Source organism: Rhinolophus hipposideros, assembly GCF_964194185.1.
Source record: "Rhinolophus hipposideros genome assembly, chromosome: 2".
Lineage (NCBI taxonomy): Eukaryota > Metazoa > Chordata > Mammalia > Chiroptera > Rhinolophidae > Rhinolophus > Rhinolophus hipposideros.
Genome location: NC_138048.1, coordinates 21,447,441 through 21,468,831, shown reverse-complemented (window position 1 = coordinate 21,468,831; position 21,391 = coordinate 21,447,441). Strand labels below are relative to the sequence as shown.

Here is a 21,391-nt window from a genome sequence, read left to right as displayed (position 1 = left end):
TTGTATCTAAATTATGGGTTGATGGCAATATTATAAATAATTGAAATGATTCAATAGGTGAATAAATAATCCAGATTTCAAAATTTCCCAGTCCTACATAATATGAATGATCTTAACCTCAAATAACAAGTATAAATTGAAAAAAAAGATAATGCAACAGATTCTTTGCCTTCCTCAATATTTTGATGTTAAAGCCACTGACAATGATTTAGCTGAATAGAAATATTCACCTATTCAAGATTTTTGTAGACCAAGAAATCTGACTGATGTCTTCCTTATGTGCATGTAAACATATATGTATACCACAGAATGCATGAGTATACACACAAATATGTGTGTACACACGTAAGTACATAAATATATTTATATAAGTCAGAGACATATATTGAACACATTTTTGCTTTATTTGCACAAGGCTGTCCATTATTTTAAATATTTCATTAGGAAACTGGCTCTTTTATATTATCACTATAATAATTTCAGCAACTTTAAAACGTTTTACAACTTCTGCTATAATTTTTTTTTAAATCTCATATGTATTGAAGTTGTTATATGTTAATTTTACTTTGTAAAGAGGGCATTACAAAATATTTGTCATATAAAAAGCATCTAGCATCTGATAGAGTTTTAACACCTGCCTTATTTTGAGGATATAATAATGGCCTAAAACGTTTGAAAACACCTTATCACCATTAAGTGATCACAAGTTTTAGTTTTTACTGTATTTGTAATGACATGACATCTCTTTCTTATTTTTTCCACTAGGAAAAAAGGTCAGGCATTACTATCCCCATTTCACAGATGTAGAGACTAAGGCAGCAAACAGAAAAGGAATTTGTCATCTAGTTAAGGCAGAAATAAGGGAGACCCAGTTTTCTGACCCCCCAGTCTTCTGACCACCAGCAATGTATCTGTTGCTTACACAAAAAGGGGGCCAACAAGGGACTTTTGAAATGCTTTGCTAATACACAGATTTCTACTTTAATTATTATCAATTATAATGAGATTTGGCGTGTTCTTGTTCTTGGAAATAGGCAAAATCAGTTTAATATTAATATCTATTTCCATATGCCCTCTATATCCTTTGGCCTATGGCATTGCTCCAGTAATTTTAAGACTTAATTTTACCATTATATTATAAAAATCTAAGAAAGTATAATTAGCTGGAATAAATCATTAGCCATCTCAATCCATTTTAACAAACTTAACTTTGTCATTAAACCACGGGGAACCATGGAATGCATTGATTAAATTTACACTGTAGACAAATTGGCCTAGGAGCCTTGTGGAGGATGAACTTATTGGTCAGAAATGCCACCTAGGAGGCTGTTACAGGCACACAAGGGACAGATGGTCAGTCCCTAAACTAAGACAGTGACAGCAGGACCAAATGGACATAGGAGAACAAAGGAAGAGAAGTGAGGAAAGTTCTACAGTCAATGAATGCTTATAATTCAACAGGTTGCAAAGATACTACGGGGGAAAATGAAGAAGAATGAAGGTTTGTAGGAAGGTTTCATATTTTTAAAGGATTACATTTTAAACACTACATATTAAGTTCATGACTTAAACCTAATTGCTCAAATCTATTTATCTTTATATAGATATCTTACAAAGTGGTTGATTTAGGTAATAACATGGGATCTAAAGTTACCTGGAGAATCTTGTGTTCTTTTTTCTTTTTCTTTTTTTACTCATTTATTTTAAGAAAAAATACAACACAACTTCAAATTAGATTAAAATTTTTACTATCTATAAACTTCAACATCTCACATTGTGCTTAAATGCTTATAAAACTGTGGTTCTCATTTGAAATATTTCACACTTACATTATTAGAGGTATAAAAGACTGTAAACTCAAAATACAAACATATATATATATACACATATATATACATATATGTGTATATATATAATTATATATATAATTGAAATGTATATATGTATATATATAATTTTATATATATATATATATATATATATATATATATATATATATATATATATATATATATATATATAATTGAAATGTATGAATGTCTTGACTTTATATTCACAGATGGGAAATTTTAAGCTGATTCCAATAAGGACAGAAATTAGAAACTAGTCACCACTAATGTTAAATAAAGATGGCATGGAACAGAATATCTAATCTGATTTACTTGAAATCAGAATGCATACTATGCAAAAAAAATAAGAATACAGTCATCCCTACCGCCTTTATCAGCACACACAAGTAATATCAGTTGCACAATCACATTCCATTGCAAAGTTTCATGATGTTATTTCATGAAGAATATCTAGAGAAAGTGATGCTGAAAAATAAATTATGGTTTGAAGTGCTTGAATTGCATATAAATTTACCTCCTGAAAGGGCTATTAAACAAAAGAACTCTAATGTCTTGATCTACTTAGAGTGACATTAAAAAAACAAAAAAGAAGTACGGCCTTCACCCTGCTTCTAACCTCATTTAACACTCATTAGAAAATGGGGTCTAATATATAGTGATGGAAGGAGAACTGACTCTGGGTGGTGAACACACAATGTGAGATATAGATAATGTATTACAGAATTGTACACCTGAAATCTATGTAACTTTACTAACAACTGTCGCCCCAATAAACTTTAATTTAAAAAAAGAAAAAGAAAACACCTCTATCATATCAGTACAAAAATCTATTTTAAAGGAAAATCCAACGCTTAATCCGAAGTGATACTGCAAACAATCTGTTTGTTGCTATGGTAGAGGGTCAGGCATGAGTAATGTGTCTTCCGATTTGCCTTTCAGAATGTATTCTTTTGTGCTTTTAGTTTTGTTTTGAAACTACTACATAATCATTAGCACATGTGGCAATGCTGACTTCCTACCTGTCAGTATGTGAAAGCTATATGAGAAAAATGAGAAGAAATTAACAGGAGTGTTATATAAATCCAATAATGAGAGGAGATTTTAGTGGGACAGAGGACTTATTTGGGATACTGAATGGAATATGTGTTTTCTAAACAGAATATACCGGGGTGCCTTTGGTCAGCGTTGCTCAAGCAATAGTTTGCCATAATCAGAAGTGTCTGGACACTGATGTTAACAACTTTAAGCACCTCTTGTAATTGCAGAAGTCAAATGTGACTTGTATTCATCTTTTGTTATCGGTATATATTGAATATTACAATTTTAATACAGTTTTCCTTTCTTAAAATGTATATACAGTTTTTGGCACTCTCTGTATATTGTTTTCTTAGGAATGTTATCTATTTGTCTGATTTTATGCAGAACTTTATAAAAGAATTATAGCAGAATATTTAATAAATGTTATTTAAAAAGCAAGACAACTACAAAAACAGACTTCCAAGGTTATAATGCTAAATTTAAGACATTTAAAATGTGTTTTTAATGAGAAAATTAACAAAAAAATAGCTGTCATTAAAATGCAGCTAAAAGGAATTCTAATTTGTAAGTAGTTTATGAATGGTGAATGCACAATGTAAATTGGAAAACCCATTGTAAGTCAGTAAAAATGGAGAAGCAAATGGTAAAACATTCAGATGGCTTATAGAGACTTCACTGTCTACATTGGAATTTTACTAGTTCATTGATAGAGACAGCCTTTTTTTTTTGAACTTGACATGGAGAAGAATTTTGTTACAATGATCTTTATTATTGCTAACAATAGGATGTTGTCAACAATTGTGTTCCATTTTTTGCCATCTCTTTTTGGTGGATCTTGATGAACGATAAAGAACTATTATAAAATACAAGGAGGAGATTGTCCACATAAGTTAGAGATAAAATATTCTCAAATTTTTGGTTTGGAGAGAAAAGTACAATTTTGAAAGAAAATGTGAGAATTATAATAGGATGGACAGCCCTTAATTTGGAAAGTTAGAACATTAAATCCAAAGGAATGAAAACACAAAAAGAGCCACAATGTACCATCATTTTATAAAAAGGGGACAATACTTCTAAGAGAAAAAAATATGTGTTATACCAATGTGTGTGTGTGTGTGTGTGTGTGTGTGTGTGTGTGTGTGTGTTTATTTGAATATGTTGATGTGGAATCTCACCATTTTAAAAATGTCTTTTGGGAAGTGCTGCGTCAAACTCATATTAAAAAAAAATCTTTCAGATTCAGGAATTTGACAGAACCTACAAGGCAGGAATTGAGATATGCTATTTCCAGGGATTGTCAGATATGTTTTGTTCTGATATCAGGCCATCAAGTGCCTTGAATCTGGCAAGTGCTTGGAACCCTTTCTCATCTATGAGGACCATCTGTCTGGAGCTCTAGGGAATTACCTCTAGAGGTCAGCCTTACCTATCATCTCAGACAAATGATGCTAAAGCAATACAAATGAAACTATCTCTTTCACTGAAAGATATAAATTTAGTGCTCATATAAATAGTTTTTTTAATAATATGTTAGGTATGTTTAAAACACATTTGGCTATCTTGGGGTATGCTAGGATGTTCATATAATTCATAATCATTATAATAATGCAAAACTATTTACACAGCATTTTTTTTTTTTTTGGCTTAAGCACTTTCCAGAAACTGTATTAAAACTCACAAAACTCTATAGGAAATATATTATTCTTATGTACATGTCACAAATTAAGAAACTAAGGTTCGGAGAGGTTAGAAATATTTAGAGCTCCACCTATTTTGATTTCTGCTTACATTTTGAGTGTCATCTTTAGTCACAAACTAATGTTATCCTAAGTTATTCACAGTTTCCTGAAAATTCTCATCTCAAATATGTGTACATGCTATTTAAAAATATATGTTTGCAATATATTCTCACTCAATAGTTTCACTTCCTTTCCCTCACTCAACAGTATAACATCTTACCATCCTACAAGTATCATCTCAAATCATTTTGTAAACCTATCCTGCATACAGATAGTTTTGTATTAAGTCCCACAGAGTTCACTTAAGTCATAATTTTCCATAGTATTACCAAGTATACAATCCCATATAATCAATATAATCTATCTCTATCAAGTTAAAATATATATACAATACTATCTCCTTTGATTTTGCTTGAACATTTGTCAAACCTTTAGATTATCAAGCTATTAACAATCATTTTAAAAGAATATGTTGTTTGTAAGTTAAAGTCTCTTGGTTGACAGAGTCTAATTGAAACTAAGCAAAATATATATGGAAACTACAGGAGTAGTCTCATTTAACAACTGGCTAGATCCAGATGTCCATGTCTTTTTCTTCATCACCATTTCTATTTCATACTCAGGGTGGCACTGTCAGTGAAGGAAGGGCCTTGTACTATTAAAGAAGGCAATTTTTAAAATATCCTTACAGAAGGCAATTTTAAAAAGATAGAGAGGCTCACTCCCCTAACATCTATTTAATCTCAATGAAGGACATTGATCCAGCTTAGGAAATGGGTCCTCCATCTGGAGAAAAGGTGAAGTTTCATGACGGTCTACGCCAGGGCCAGGTGCCCCTCCTGTAAGCAGAGGCTATGCAGTACACTAATCGATAATTTTATTAGAAACACCTGGATTGAGTGAGAGGAGAAATTCCCCAGTGCTTAGATGGGGTTTCCAATACGAAAAATTAGAGAGAACTACTCTAGAGGCATAGATAAAGAAATGTGTCATGCAATATAGGATTTCATGTGGAGCATACATTTTCTATTGCATATTTACCAGGTTGGATGTTTTGTTTAACATGGGCCTATTCTATGCTGCTAAAAGAGATGAAACAAACTAAGTCCTTGAATGTTAGTAACACTTTGGGAAGCTAAACAGATTGTGGGTCTGCATATGATTCAGCCAGGGAACACATTTTGCCGATGATCCTGCCCTAGAGACGCAATAGGAAACATTCCTGTGACTATATATCATTTTACAGAATGGGAACAGTGCAATGGACTGATAATAAGTGGATCTAAAATGAAGAGCATAAACCAAGTTGCTACAGGCAAAGCATACTTGCAGACGAAAATCCTCATTAGCAGCACAAACCTAGAAGCCAAATTTTTGCTACCTTAGCAGCACTCCAGCCAAGGATGCACTAATTAGACAAGCAGATAAACTGTGTTTCTAAAGCAAACCCATCCTTTGTTTATGATTAAGCGTTGAGTGACAGCAGTGAGCTTCAAGATCCAAATTCCAGTTGTCATAGAAAGAGAGGAAGGGAGTGTCTACGATGAAACACGTGCCAGGACTCAGGACCAGAAATATGGCCTGTGTTTGAACATTAACTGAACAACGTCTAACTCCACATAGATGAGGAAACTAGGTAAAGAGTGGTGAAAGGAGACATAGAGTGATAAAGTGAAACATTTTATGGGTACACTGGGGCATAATCTGGAGTCAGTACTGTGGGTAGTTGGGAACAGCAGGAGCTGAATTTCAAAACTTGCATTTACTACATAAGTAAATTACTATAAAAGACCCTTAACTGGTATCAGTGACGTGGTGGGTCATGGTCATTGGGGACTGGTCCCTGTGGATAGAAGTGTCCTAAAGACTAGTTCAGGAAAATGACTAGACATTGACAGTGACAGAGGTTCTGCAAAGGGTAAAGAAGGGAGCAAGATCAGATCAATTCGTAGGCTGTTAGCAAGCCACTGTGTCATGGTTTTATTATAGATATCTTAGAGGTGGACCCTAATCCAACTATTTCATTTTATGGACAAAATGTATACAAGAATAATTACCTCCCCAAGATCCCATATTTATGCAAGTTCATAAACTGGATTAGAATTTTAAAACAATTCTAATTCAGTGTCTTTCACTATATTATACGAGTTACAAATAATAGAAATGTAGCCCCTAAATGCACACACATTTTTCTATTTTCTATTGTTACTGACATTTGGATCTTGAGTTAAATGATTCTTTTTGTCTAAAGACATAATATCTTTCCCATTTCTGGAAATGAGATATTTTCTATTATAATATTTAATTTGCTAAAATCATTTTGTTTTATGTAGACTCCATTAGAGCACCCTACATATATTTAAATGTATGTGTCTGCATGCATGGATTCAGAAAGCTATATGAATTCATAGATTTTTATATAAAGCTGTGTAACATGAAATTTCACACAAAGTTTTGAAATAGAGTCCTAAGAATCTGGCTTGTTGGTTACACAATTTATACAGACTATGAAGTTGGCCTTAGCTACGATATAGGGACTATTAGAGCTCATTGCATACTATGCCTGAACTTCTTGTCTCAGGAATATGCCTTTCATAATGGTACCAAGTAGGGCTGTTGACTCTGATATGAATTCAAAACCACCTGGAAAACAGACCTCCCTCACTAAAAGGTCATTGATTTGCCTGTAAATGCTGGAAATACATTTAACATACGATATAATCTATCGACAACAAGACATGAGACTTACAAGTCAAATATCTTTGGGAGAAATAACATACTAACTTGAATTTGCAATAAAGTATGAGAAAAAATATTTTAGTCTACATTGTGATGTAAGAATTCAATGTCATAGACATTTATCCATAAATATACAACAAAGAAATATGTATTGATAATCATCATTAACAAGAAAATTTAACTAATTTTGTCATCATTTTGTTATTTTTAAACTTCTTTCTATTTTCCCACGAATGTTTAAACACACACGTGCACGTGTGTGCACGCGTGCGTACGTTAAGCTAAATTAAGCTAATTTCCCTAAATGAGCAGCCTGTAAAATTACAGCAGAAACTGTTTAGAGAATTATATTGCAAGTTTTCTTCTGTGTAAGAATTCAAGGCCATAATTCTATTTCACTAAGTTTTATAACTCAGCTGAAGAAAGCCATTTTGAGAAAAGGAATAATATAAAATGAGAATACCTGGAATAAATTATTAACATCTTGAAAGTACATTCATATAGATAATTTATTAGTTTAAAGTTCTTGCTTTGCAGATTCATTGGTAAAATTATTAGAATTTTATATCAAATAAAGGTCTTTGTATGGAATCATTATTTTAGAATGGTACAAAGAGAAGTACAGGGAGTAACGAATTCGGATAGCAACAGTGTATGCAATAGATGGGAACTCTGATTTCTAGAGCAGCCTTTCATTAGCTCTATATTTGAGCCTACACTTTAACACCAGTTTACATAACAAGGGTAAAAATAATAGTGATCATACTGCTAAAATTTAGTTATTCTTATATTTAAAAAAAAAAAAATCTCAGATACTTCTTTAAAAAATCTCAAATCAAGTTTCCCTTTTCTAACCAGCAACTACTGCTTCTCAATAGCACTTCACACCTGATTAGATTCACACACTTTCTTGGGAATACTATCACTGGAAGATGGTGTAGAAGATATATTATCAAGTAATCATTTACTCCTCCAAAACAACTTTTATTGATTTTCAGATTTGTGGCAATAGATTCTATCAGTAATAGAAGAACCCAGAATTCTATATTTTTCCCTTAGATAATAAAACAACCATCTCTAATAATGTATGGTATGTCCACTCACTGGGTTAAGTTATGTATTTTTTGATACTGTAGGTCTCAAAATCAGTTTTAAAAAACGCTACCTATTTTTTTGCTCACAAAAATGCCATATGCCTGAAAAATTTCATTTACAGCATGGAGAACTTTAATGCTAAAACATAGATACTAATTTCTCTGTGTATCTATAAGACTGAAACTAAATATATTACTTTAGCTTGCAGTAAACTATTAGTTTGGCTTCTTAAAGGATTATTTTATCCCTTCTTGATTTTTTATATCAATTTCTATTTATTAGGGTTTCGTAAGCTTCTTATTTGGGTTTCATAAACTATTTCTTCTGTAATATTATGTATTTTCCCTGGTAGCCTCAGGTTTAAAGTGGATTCACTATTAACCCAGGTTTATTTAGGCTTCTGTTGGGACTACAAAAATACCTCAAAAGTGAATAGAAATGAATTGAACAGATATCTGTGATGTGGATCATAGATGGCCAGATTGTGAAATAAATACTTAGATTTAAAGATATATAAGGCATTACTTTTTTTTAGGACTATCCTGATCATTCAAATCTTTAAACTACACTCATAAAAGCAATCTAACATAAAGGATGATGACTAAGCATTTGTATTATATAGTTGTTCTCTGAATAACACTCATAAATAATAAGCTGTATTTCCATATAATAGGGTCATTCTGTCACTGCAGATTAAAGAAAATGTTTTTTGCATTTGAGTCAATGAACCAGTTTTCCTTTGCCAATCCAGAATTGTCTAGAAACATTGAACAACACCTTTACAAGACTATAAGCTTATCACAGCAATTCCTCCCAACCTTCATTGCCCCACCTCGGATTAGGTCTTTATCTCTAATCTAAATTACTGCAATACATTCCTATGTAATATCTCTGACTCAAGTTTTTCCCATTTCATCCCACCTTCCATTTTGTTGCCATTGAAGTTCCTTCTAAAACACTGATCAAACCAAATCACTGACTACTAAAAACCTGTGTGGCATGATACACCTATCAGAATTACTGAAATAAATATTTACACCACCAAATGCTGACAAGGGTTCAAATAGCCTGGATAACCCATATATAGCAGCTGGAAATCTCCATGTTAGTCACTTTGTGAAACAGTTCAGGATTTTCTTATAAAACTAAACTTGCAGCTATGATATGAATGAGCAATTACATCACTGGACATTTAGTTCAGAGACATAAACACATATTCCCACAAAAACCTATACACATATGTTCATATGTGTAGTTTACGCATAGCAGCCCAAACTGGAGACAACCCAGATACCTTCAATGGCTGGATGATTACAAAAATTAAAATACACACACACACACACACACACACACACACACACATACATATACCATGGAATATAGGTTACTAGTCAGTAATCAAAAGGAACAAACTATTGATACATGCATAACTTGTATGGATCCAAAGGAATTGAAGTGAATGAAAAAAAAAAACAAAACAACAGACAATTCTGAAAACTACATAACATATAATGCCATTTAGGTAATATTTGTTAGTGCTAGCCAGATGTCAGAAATGGGGTGGAGGCGTGGTGGGTACCACTACAAAAGGGCAATACCAGGAATCCCTGCAGTGACTGTATTGGTGTCCATATCTTGGTTGCAATACTGTACCCTGGTTTTGCAAGAGATGTTACCATTTTATTATTTGTGTTCTGCTGCTGGGTAAAGGGTTCATGGCATATCACTATCTTTTTCTTAAAATTACACGAGTCTGTAATTATATAGAAATTAAACATTTCATTAAAACAAAATATTATGATGACTTTACAGTGTTTACAGAAAGAACTACAAATTCCTCAAAATTATATATAAGGACATGAAGAATATGGCTTTCAAAATGATATTATTCTTAACTCTCTTTACTTGTTCTGCGCTCCCTCCTTTCCTCTACCCTGCAATCTACACTTCGTGCATGTTAAACTGTGTGAACTTTCTTTCCTACATCACTGTTGTGCCAATGAACAGAGTGAATTGTGGTCTTGTACTGTGGTCTCTGTCATTACCAGTGAAATCTTAGGACATCAGTTCTGCCCAGAGAGTTCTTTTCTCCAAAACAATACATACGAATAAACCTTTGCACTGAAGCCACCAGGAAGGAGAGAAGAGAACTTAAACAAAACAGTGGTTTTTTTCATTTTGTTGTTGTTGTACTTGTTTTTATCTCTAAGGAGGTTGTACAATATATAATCTAGTTATTGGGGAAAATAATCTTAATTTGTTTATTTTATTATTTGTTCTCTACTTAAAAATAAATTAAGGTTGCAATTAAAATTCATGCAATATAGCAGTTCTATGTATGTTTTTTAAAAGTAAGGAAAATGTGCTATGTGCTAAAGGGAGTCAGATAAGGTACGGCATATTGCTGACGTGTTGCATAGAGCTCACCTCTAGGAGACATTGTTTATAATATGCACAATCATACAGCAGCCCAATGAGGTCTGTTCACAATAATAATATGTTTTCAACATCTCTAAGTACCAAACACTATTTTATGGGCTTTAAAAGTATCAGCCAGTTTATTGTTGATACTACCCTAGGAAACAGTCACTGTCTTCTTTATATAATAAAGAAATTGAGGGAGAATGTGACACATTTTGGATTCAAACCCAGGTGTACTTGACTACAAATGTTGCACATTTAACTCCTTGGTTATAAGCTCTCTAGGAACCAATTCAAAGAGGAAAATAGTCACTTAAAAACTCACAGCTTATTATGAAGAGTAAAGATGTTTGTGAAAACCACGTATGTTCTAGAAACTGGGGACGGAGATTAATTTTGCCTGTTCTTCCGAATAGAAAGGACAACAGTAAAACAAAGGTCAGCATATTGAATACTGCTTCTTTGCTATTTCCAATGGCAATTAAATGGTCATCAAATGCTGTATAGATTTCTTGAAAGTACCAGAAGCTTATAACCTCTCCTTCAACTAAAGACAAAAATTTAACACATTCAGATTTTAATATACTGAGTAGATTTGCCACATTTTGAGCCATTAAGTTGAGATGCTTTTCTATCTGGTTATTCCTATGGCCTAATTTCAGTTGCAAGTCTCAGCCTAGCATGAGTGCTGAAACTCCACTTGCGGAGATTTGTTTTGGGTCAAAGTGCAAACAGTGCTCAATAAAGCATTTTATTTGTTTGAATGCTCAGACTAATTGAGTAATTTGTTCTGTACATTGCTTGTCCTGTGTAAGTATTAAAGCATTTCTAGGAAGAATTTTATGATAAAATTCCATCTTCTTCTCAGGTACTGCACAATGTGCTAGTACATAGCATTTCAATATGAGATAGTTTCACCTATTAACAAGTCCCCCATGTTTTCTAGAAAGGAATGTATTGTTTAGGTATTTACCTTTGCCATTGATTCAAGTAAGGGAGGTCAGCTTACATGCCCTCAACCTGAAATATAGGAAATAACTGTTCAACCTCAAGTCAACTTTTAAAATAAAAAGCAATGATTTAGAGATTATTCATCTATAACTTTCTGTTTATGTAGTTGTTTTTAAATGTTTCTCGTTACATTTTACTTTACTAAATGATTCATTTTTCACTTTTGATTTTAAAGATTTAAAATAGAGGTAGCTTTCAGGGTGAAATCATGTATATATCAAATGGACAGATTATTTTTAGGGTATGGGAAATAGAGCAGATATTTTTTTTTCCCCATAATTTAAAGTATACCTCAAGGGAATTGGATAGGTTCACAAATTGGTTCTCCATTTCTAAGTCTGATAATTCATCACCCACCTTTGAGACATCTAAATAAACTCCCTTATTTCTTGTTTTGTGTACTTATTACTAACAATGTTTTGATGGGATCCCATGTAGAATCTATTTTTTAAAATCCTTGGACCCAGAGGCAAAAACTGTTTGCTATATATATTTAGGGATTTGTTAGCCATTTGCAGAATTAAAATTTGGACTATTTTATCAAGCTATAATTCTGATTAATTAACAAAATAAAGCATTGAGTGACATTATTTTGTAAAAGCATTCATGCCTCACTGGCATTCAAACATTCTTTTAAAACTCAATGGACACTTGGGGGCAGGTAGTTCTCTGGAGCCTGCACATTTACTTAACAGCCCTCTTTCATACTATACATTTTGGGGGACACTCAAGTTCTTACTCATAAACAAGTTGGAGTCTCTAATCCAAAAAATAATGTGTAATATATATATTTTATATATTTAACTTTATAAAGTTAAATATGAAAGGGTTTGATAATTATTTAAATGTAATATAATTCTAAGAAAATATTTTAATATTTAAATTTATGTATAATACTTCTCTCAAATTTTCCAGTACATAATTCCATTGGATTTTCAAAAATTAGGAACATTAGAGTATCCCTTATAAGAGGTAATTTAAAACACGCAATTTTTTTTTTCCTGTTTAGGGAGAATAATGATGCACAGAAATGTTTTTTTAAATCCAGATTTTCTTTTAAGGTAGAAAATGTGTCATACATCACATGTGATATGTTACTTTAAAAAATAGTGTTGTGCTCTAAAATGGTTTCATGTATTATATTAATAATAACCACCATTTATAAGTCTTAGAGGTACCCAGAAGATGGTGCATTCCTTTAGTGGACACTATTAACAAATCACACATTGCAGTTTTCTTCATATACATACAGAAGCCTCGGAAGCCAAAGATGAAACTTCTTACATGAAAGACTATATACTCTAAATGTCTGAATCCTTTGTAAAGACAGCTAATGCAAATACCCTAAACTGTGCTTCCAATTTTATTTCAAAGCGTCTTTTTTCTTCTAGACAAACAGGTTGCCAGATAGGTGCACAAGGTATAAAGCCAAACAACTCTATGAGCAATTATAAACAGTGCTACCGAAGGAGCAGAAACAGAAGAACTCCATAAAGTATGAATAAATTGGCATGATACCATCTGCAATTAAAAACACCATAACTCAGCTAATTGTGTTGCTCACAATGGATAGGGAAATCTCATCCTGCTCCTAAATCTGCCAGATGTACCCTGATTGTCATGAATCGGATCTACACATATGTGGAACTGGATGCTGCACAGCTTGGGTCCCTGTAGAATGTTTACTATTTTATTGTTCTCTATATCTCATATTTTTGATGGGATAACTATTCGATATTCAGTTTACAAATCTCAAAGTCCACATTTAGAAGACAGTTATTTCTTGAGTTATTTCCTAACATGCTAAGTACGTTTTTATTTTTCAGTCATGAATTGGCAGATCCATACACCTCTTATATATTTGGCTCCTTCCTTCCTATAATTTATAATATCTGAGTATTTACATTGAGTTATTTTCAAATAACCAATCAATATATAACGTTTTGCTGGCTTATAGAAAGTCAGATAAATATGTACATTACACGGATTTCTAGTAAGTGTACGCATATAAATACATGATTTCCTGCCCAGAAGATAAACTCATCATACATCTTACTAAAATTGTACAGACAAGGTGAAAAATAAGGACTATATAAACCTCTAAAATCAAGCAAGAGACCCTAGGAGTATCCATAGAAAGACAGAACTGTGGCGTGTTAGAGATATTTGTTGTCTGAGTTAATCGTATCCACTCTTTTGATATTTGTGGGCCATGGGGATATCCATGCTGGACTCTCTCCTAGGATGGCTCACCTTCTAGAGGCATATCTCATCTCTAGATCCATGTCATGTAATTATTATCATTACAGTCTGCTTTAAGAGAGAATGAATAACAATATAAACGTACGTACTGCCTCGGAATTGTATACGTAAAAATGGCTAAAAATGGTATATATTATATTATGTATATTTACCACCATTAAAAATGCAAGGGGAGAGTGGAAGAGAGTGAGAGAGATGAGAGAGAGAGAATACATCATGTTTTACTAATTTGTTGCACATGAAGCTCAACTAACAGCTTTGAACCACTAAGTTTTTAAACCCACGCTAAGCAATGTGAATAGGGACAACAGACATACTCAGCCCTGAAATTATTTACAATCTTTTTGTGAAGGCAAAAGGAATGACTAAACAATTTAAATGTTGCTAAAGGAATTCAGAGGAAGACATTGTCAAAATGTTATTGGGTCAAATTAAAGACTTGAATGAAAACAAAGTAGCTGCGGCTCATTTAAGATCTATGTGCTGTTGGCACAGGAAGCGTGTTTATAGTAATCAGGAGGGTCCCCATGGTGCCACTGCAATCTTCACACATGACAGTCCTGCAGGATCAAAAATTGATATGCGAGGCTGCAGTCACTTGCTTCCTTTTCTGTTACCTCTGTCCTCTGTGGCTCCATATGTAAACAAAGATCTTGACTCAAAGACTTGGAATTATGCTACCTATTTTTAAGTTCTCAGGAAAATGAGAATCATCATTAGAACCCCCCTGTGAGTTCTAGGGCCCCAGTATAGAGTTGGGGTTTTGTTGAAGGGGTCACTCTTGTCTACACATAGATATCAATATAATTGAAAAGTAGGGCTTATCTATACTAAAGTCGTCTCTCTTTTTAAAAATACTTTGCTTGCTCTTTTAAGAATAAACAAAACTAGTGGTTTTCCTCTTATCTTGAAACACCTAATACACTGCTATTCAAGTATAATAGATAGTGTATTTTTAGCATTGAAAAAAGTCGGTCTTATTATATAGTGTTATTACAATTTTACATTTAAATTTGTCATTCTTTGCTTTAAAGTATTTACATTATCTAAATTAATTGCAACTAGATACAGATTTTAAAGAATAGCTTCATTCTTAATATATTATATGAAAATATCTATGGAATATGCAATACACATTTTTAGGAGACTCCAGGGTTTCTTTTCCTTATATGTTTTGTCTGCTTATAATTAACATCAATTGATTAGTTTAGTTTTGGTTTTGTGCTTTAACTAAATTATGTCCCTGCCTCCCAAAACAGTTCCTTATTCTTGCAATATGTGTAATCATTTTATAAGTCAAAAAAAAATCTGAAATGGTGGTGTGGATAGGTAGGCATTTGATTTAATATCAAATTTCCACCTTAATCTACTCACTCAACTCCTAAAAATCAATATTACTATAAGCAGATTTTACTGCAGGTACTCTGCCAGATTTGCTTCTGTTTGAGTTAATTTTATGTGACACTGTCCTTCACTTAACCCCAACAGAATTTCAGGTGTTTAATAATTTATTAAGTTCACTTGCTAGGTAACTTTTATATTCTGGCATAATTGTGTTGCCTGTGTTCTAATAAATATAATCTTATTTTCCTATGTGATACTGTAGCATCAGTTTCAATTAATAAATTGAGTAAGATAATAGAAACAAAATGTTACAGTATGGGGCTATGTCCACATTTCAAGAAAACTTATTAGAAAATGTAAGGGCAATATTGCCTTCAATAGAAGAACTTTCTTGGAATAAAAGTTAAGTCATGGATTAGATATTTCTGCTTACCAGATAACTTCACAACGAAGAAAATAATGGAGACTGGCAGATTTACATATAGACAAGTCTCTAAAATGGGTTAGATAAGTGGATTTAGGTAAGGAATATGTTGTATAACAGGGACAAAGTGTAGTGACACATTTTATTGACTGTCTTACACATCTGTCCCCCCTTTAGTCCTAGGGGGGAAAAAGTGAATAAAGGAGAAAGATGAGTCTGTGGGTATGTTTTAAGTCAGGCCATAAAATGTGGAGAGAAGTGTATTTTCCTACGAAATTAATAAAAAGGAAACTATCATGTTTCCCCGAAAATAAGACCTAGCCAGTTTATCAGCTCTAATGAATCTTTTGGAGCAAAAATTTATATAAGACCCATTCTTATATTACTATATTAAAATAAGACCGGTCTTATATTAATTCTTGCTCCAAAAGACGCATTAGAGCTGATGGTCCGGCTAGGTCTTATTTTCGAAGAAACAAGGTAGCAATTGTTAAGATTCTATCCTGTGTTAGGAATCATGTTAAACATAATGCATGTCTTCCAAATAGGTATTAATTTAATTTTACAGTTAACAGCTGTGAGAAGGTTCATAAGACTGGTAGTCAGATTTAAAAGTCCAGATGTCTTTACGCCCATGCTCCCTGCAAACTACCATTAGTATTTAAGCCAAAAACTCATCCTGTGGTTCGTGAACACTACCCAGCTTGAAGTACCAAGGTTGAAATACATTTTTTTTTTCGATGTCTGATCTTGTTTATTTGTTACTCTTTAGAAAATCTCATTTTTGACTGGACTCAGACTTAGAGGTAGAAGCTCTCAGAGAAGACAGCCTGCGTCTCTTGGCAATCTGTTCCTGGCGTTTTTCTTTGGCCTCCTTCATTCTCTTGGCCAAAAGTTTGGCATATTCTGCAGCCTCTTCCTTATTTTTCTTAGTACGCTGTTTCTTCAGAGCAATACGCCGACGTTTGTGTTGCAGGACTCGTGGAGTAACAAGACGCTGAATCTTGGGTGCTTTGGTTCTAGGTTTCTTACCTTCTTTGTTTAGGGGCTTTCTCACAACATACTGGCGGACATCATCCTCTTTAGAGAGATTGAAAAGTTTGCGAATTCTGCTAGCTCTCTTGGGCCCCAGGCGACGAGGCACAGTAGTATCAGTGAGACCAGGAATATCTTTCTCCCCTTTTTTTACAATGACCAAGTTGAGAACACTCAGATTGGCATCCACAATGCAACCCCTAACCGACTTGCGCTTTCTTTCTCCAGTCCTCCTTGGTCTATAACAGGAATGCCCCTTACTCAGGAGCAGGCGGACACGGCCATGGGTCAAGACACCCTGCTTCATGGGGAAACCTTGTTTGTCGTTCCCACCACTGATTCGAACCACATAACCCTTCCATTCTTCACCCAGAGCATCAGCAGCAACTTCTGTGGCCATACGCTTCTCATAAAACGTACGAAGTTTGCGTTCATCGTCCACTTCAATGAGTTTCTGGCAACCAGTGGCTGGGAAAGAGATGTTCAGCTTCATCCTGAAGCAGCCGACGGCCTCCGAGGCGCCACGAAAAAAAAAAACTTGAAATACATTTTATAAGAGCATCTGTAACCTTACTGGACCTCTATTTTTCGTTTGTTTGTTTTTACCTATAATCTGAGGTATTTTTTACAAAATCATCTTTAGATTTTTTTCAGATTATTATTACCTCCCTACCAAATGGTTCTATTGTTTCTTGCATATTGCCTGCTTTTAATGAATGAGAAATACCATTCTCTAAAATTGTAAAGCTGACATAAATGTTTAGAAACAAGATATTTAGCAAATTTGAGTAGAGTCCTAAATAAGATAAACACTGAATAACTGTATATTATTTGTCATTAAAAATGTTATTAGTCAGCACAATAACTGTCCACATTAAAACACACACACACACACACACATATATTTGTACTGAATGAATGAATGAATTGATGGTTTTGGTAATGGCTGCATCCCAAATGCCTAAACAGTGCCTGATAAATAAAAGACATTCAATGTCCTTTGACTGTCCCCTGTTTTGAATACCTAAACAAATTTACATAAATCATGGTCTTACTATTATGGAGGATTAAATCAGGAAATATGTAATTCCATGGGAGATTTAAATTATAAGTCCTCTGAATTTTTTTTTTTTTTAAAGTGGGAGTTTCCCTCCCTAAGAAATTCATTTAACCTTTAACTGGATGACATTATTGGTGATAATGATGAAAATGATGTAATACTTAGTATTGTAAGGAATTTAAAATCCTCTAATTGAGCATGAAATCTGTACATCTTAAACATGGTATCAAGGTATCGATGATTACCTTAATTTGGAAGTTTTATTTAAAGATCTTTTGATACTGGCTGCAATAGTCATATAGATAGATAGATAGATAGATAGATAGATAGATAGATAGATAGACAGATATAGATATAGATATATATATAGATATAGATATAGATATATAGTGATATAGTTATATATGTAGTTTTATATATATATAACTATTGCAACCAGTATCCAAAAAATTTTAAGTTAAACTTCCAAATTAAGGTATATATATATATATATATATATATATATATATATATATATAAATTAACTCCTGTATAGTCAAACACTGAAGCACTATAGAGCATCTGAGAAGCCTGATCATTTCATATCAAAAACATTATTGAATGAAACAGAACATTGTGAAGGGATAATGTATCTGTGTTAGCACTTTTTCAGTCAAAAATTTTCACTCTCTATGGGAATCTTCTACACAACAGTTATTGCTATGAACAAGGGACATTTTACAGTGAACAAAATAATTAATATACATTTTGAAAGAAGGAATCTTATTATCATAAGTACATAGTAACATAATAAAATTCAAAGATGCATATGGCAGAGATATCACTAAGTTTATTTTATTTTTTAAAATCTGAACAAAATGGCAAAATATTTTCATTTGATGTTTGCGGTTGGGTTCATGAGTGACTGCCACACTATTTTCTGTACCTTTAAAAGTTTGATCATTTCACAAATAAAGCTATTTTAATAACCCTGTATGCTTACAACTATGTATAAATAACAAAACCATAGCAATTTGGTAACTGAGAGTTGAGAACATTTGTTTTTGATCAGAACAGGAGGGAGTCAAAGAACCGTCTCACTGTGTAAAAAAGGAAAGAAACACATTCTGTACTTGCACGATTCATCATTTGAATTGGCACTCTTTGCTTTCAGTTTCAGCATTGACTTTTCAGTCCTTCCAATTTCCTCCACACAGCGTGTCTGCCTCTAGAGTGGCGGCAACTCTCACAGCTCCGCGTTGGATGAATTTAGCAATTGTAGTGTAAGAAATAAGTCAAGCGCTTGAATCTGTTTTTTTCTCTTTCCTTTTTTTAAATTATTTTTTCTTTCCTTTTTTTTTTTTTTAAGATTTTATTGGGGAAGGGGAACCGGACTTTATTGGGGAACAGTGTGTACTTCAAGGGCTTTTATTTTTCCAAATCAAAGTGTTGTCCTTTCAATCTTAGTTGTGGAGGGTGCCATTCAGCTTCAAGTTGTTGTCCTTTCAAGTTGTTGTCTTAGTTTTGGAGGGGCAGCTCATCTCCAGGTCCAGTTGCCAGTTGCTAGTTGCAGGGGGCGCAGCCCACCATCCCTTGCGGGAGTTGCACCAGCAACCTTGAGGTTGAGAGGACGCGCTCCAACCAACTGAGCCATCCGGTAGCTAAGCCGCAGCTCAGCTCAATGTGCCATGTTCAATCTTTTTTTATTATTATTATTATTAGTTTCAGGTGCACAAGACAAGGTAATAATACTTAGATTTTCATACTTTATATCCCTCACAATGTGAACCCCACCTCCCCCATCCCCACTTCCACTAGCCCTCCAACATAGCACCAAACCATCACATTATATACATAAAATTATAGTTGGCATTCATTATTGTTCAGCTTCAGGTGTACAGTACATTGATCAAGCATCTACATCTTCCCTGAGGTGGTCTCTTTCTTGTATGTTTTTAAAGCAACATCTCGTACTTCAACTCATTATTTGGCAACTTCGATATTGCATGGACCACCATCTATAATGATGTTAGCACAAAGTGACTATTGCCAGGAACTCAGTTTCTGTGGCACCGTGGCCTTGGTGGTCCTGCTGATGGTGCAGAATCAGGCAGTTGATAAAACTGTAATCCCCTCACGGTTCACCAGCTTGGCTTTGAAGGAACTGCAGGCATGCAGGAATATTTCCTGGAAAAAGTGAAGACATCCCCAGGAATACATGTTTTTCTTTAAGATTTCTTCTCCTTTTTTCCTAATCCTTAAACAATTGCTTTCATGCATTTGCGAACTAGCAGAGGGTTGAGTTAAGGCTTCAAACTGGAATTATGATTCAAAGAACTTCTTTCCATTTTAAGATACTTCAACTATCAACATGGGCATATTTGCATTAATTTATTTAGGTAGGCTTATTAGGAGGTGTTTGGGGCAAAATTACTCTCAGATGGGAAATTCTGACAGTTTCTTAAAATGTACTGTAAAATTAATATCATTCAAAATTGTCATCACTAAATGGAGTTTCCCTCTTCACATCTTACCACAAATCTTGGCTTGTTTACAAACTCAAGAGATGTAAAGTTTGAATTGTTGCTAGAGAATTATGACTTAGGTAATAAAAATAATTTTCTAAAAAGTTGTATGTATGTTCTGAATGCTTAATGCTCCCATTTAAAAGAAAGAAAACACTTTACTATATAATTCCTCACCAAAGCTCAGTCTGTTGGAAATAATGCATGACTTACAAATTTGTTCATATTATATTATTACATTATATATATATATATATATATATATATATATATATATATATGCTTCATAAAACACTGCTAGTACAGGACAACACAAAATATAAACTGCATTCTGGTAAAATAGAAATCTAGGAAGACAGGCTACTTCCATTAAGATCTTAGATAGGAAAAGAACATCAAGACAGTGGAGTAGGTAAATGCTGTGTTTACCTCCTGTCATGACCACATAAAATTACATAACCTACAGAACAACATCATTGAGAATTGCCTGAAGTCTAGCTGAACAGAAGGCCTACAACTAAGAATATGCAGAAGAAGCCACCTCAAGACTCATAGGAGGGGCACGTGCAAAATGGGTTAGTCCCACAATCACTGTGACAATTAAAATCAGGCAGGATATCTCAGCTGCAGAGGTCCAGCCCCCCAGAGGCACAGGGGGTTCCAGCCCCACATCAGGCTCTCAGCCAAGGGTTTCAGTGCTGGGAAAAGAAGCCCCCATAATTTCTGGCTGTGAAAACCAGCAGAGATTGTGACTGAGTGAGATGGAGGGTGGCAGAAGTCCCAGCTACTCATTTTGAGTGGATCACACACAGACTTACTCACTGATGGACTCACTTGCTCTGGCCTCCCGTGCTGGGGCAGCAGCTCAA

At 33.7% G+C, this 21,391-nt stretch overlaps 2 protein-coding genes across 5 annotated transcripts in view; both read right to left on the bottom strand.

Moving 5' to 3' along the window:
• Positions 1–21,391, bottom strand: part of CADM2 (cell adhesion molecule 2) — a 1,102,443-nt gene that overhangs the window by 485,671 nt on the left and 595,381 nt on the right. The window lies entirely within an intron of this gene.
• LOC308505389 (small ribosomal subunit protein eS6) lies at positions 16,672–17,481 on the bottom strand. Its single transcript, XM_081067507.1, has one exon. It carries the CDS (start codon positions 17,449–17,451, stop codon positions 16,702–16,704), a length of 750 nt encoding a protein of 249 aa, XP_080923633.1. The 5' UTR covers positions 17,452–17,481; the 3' UTR covers positions 16,672–16,701.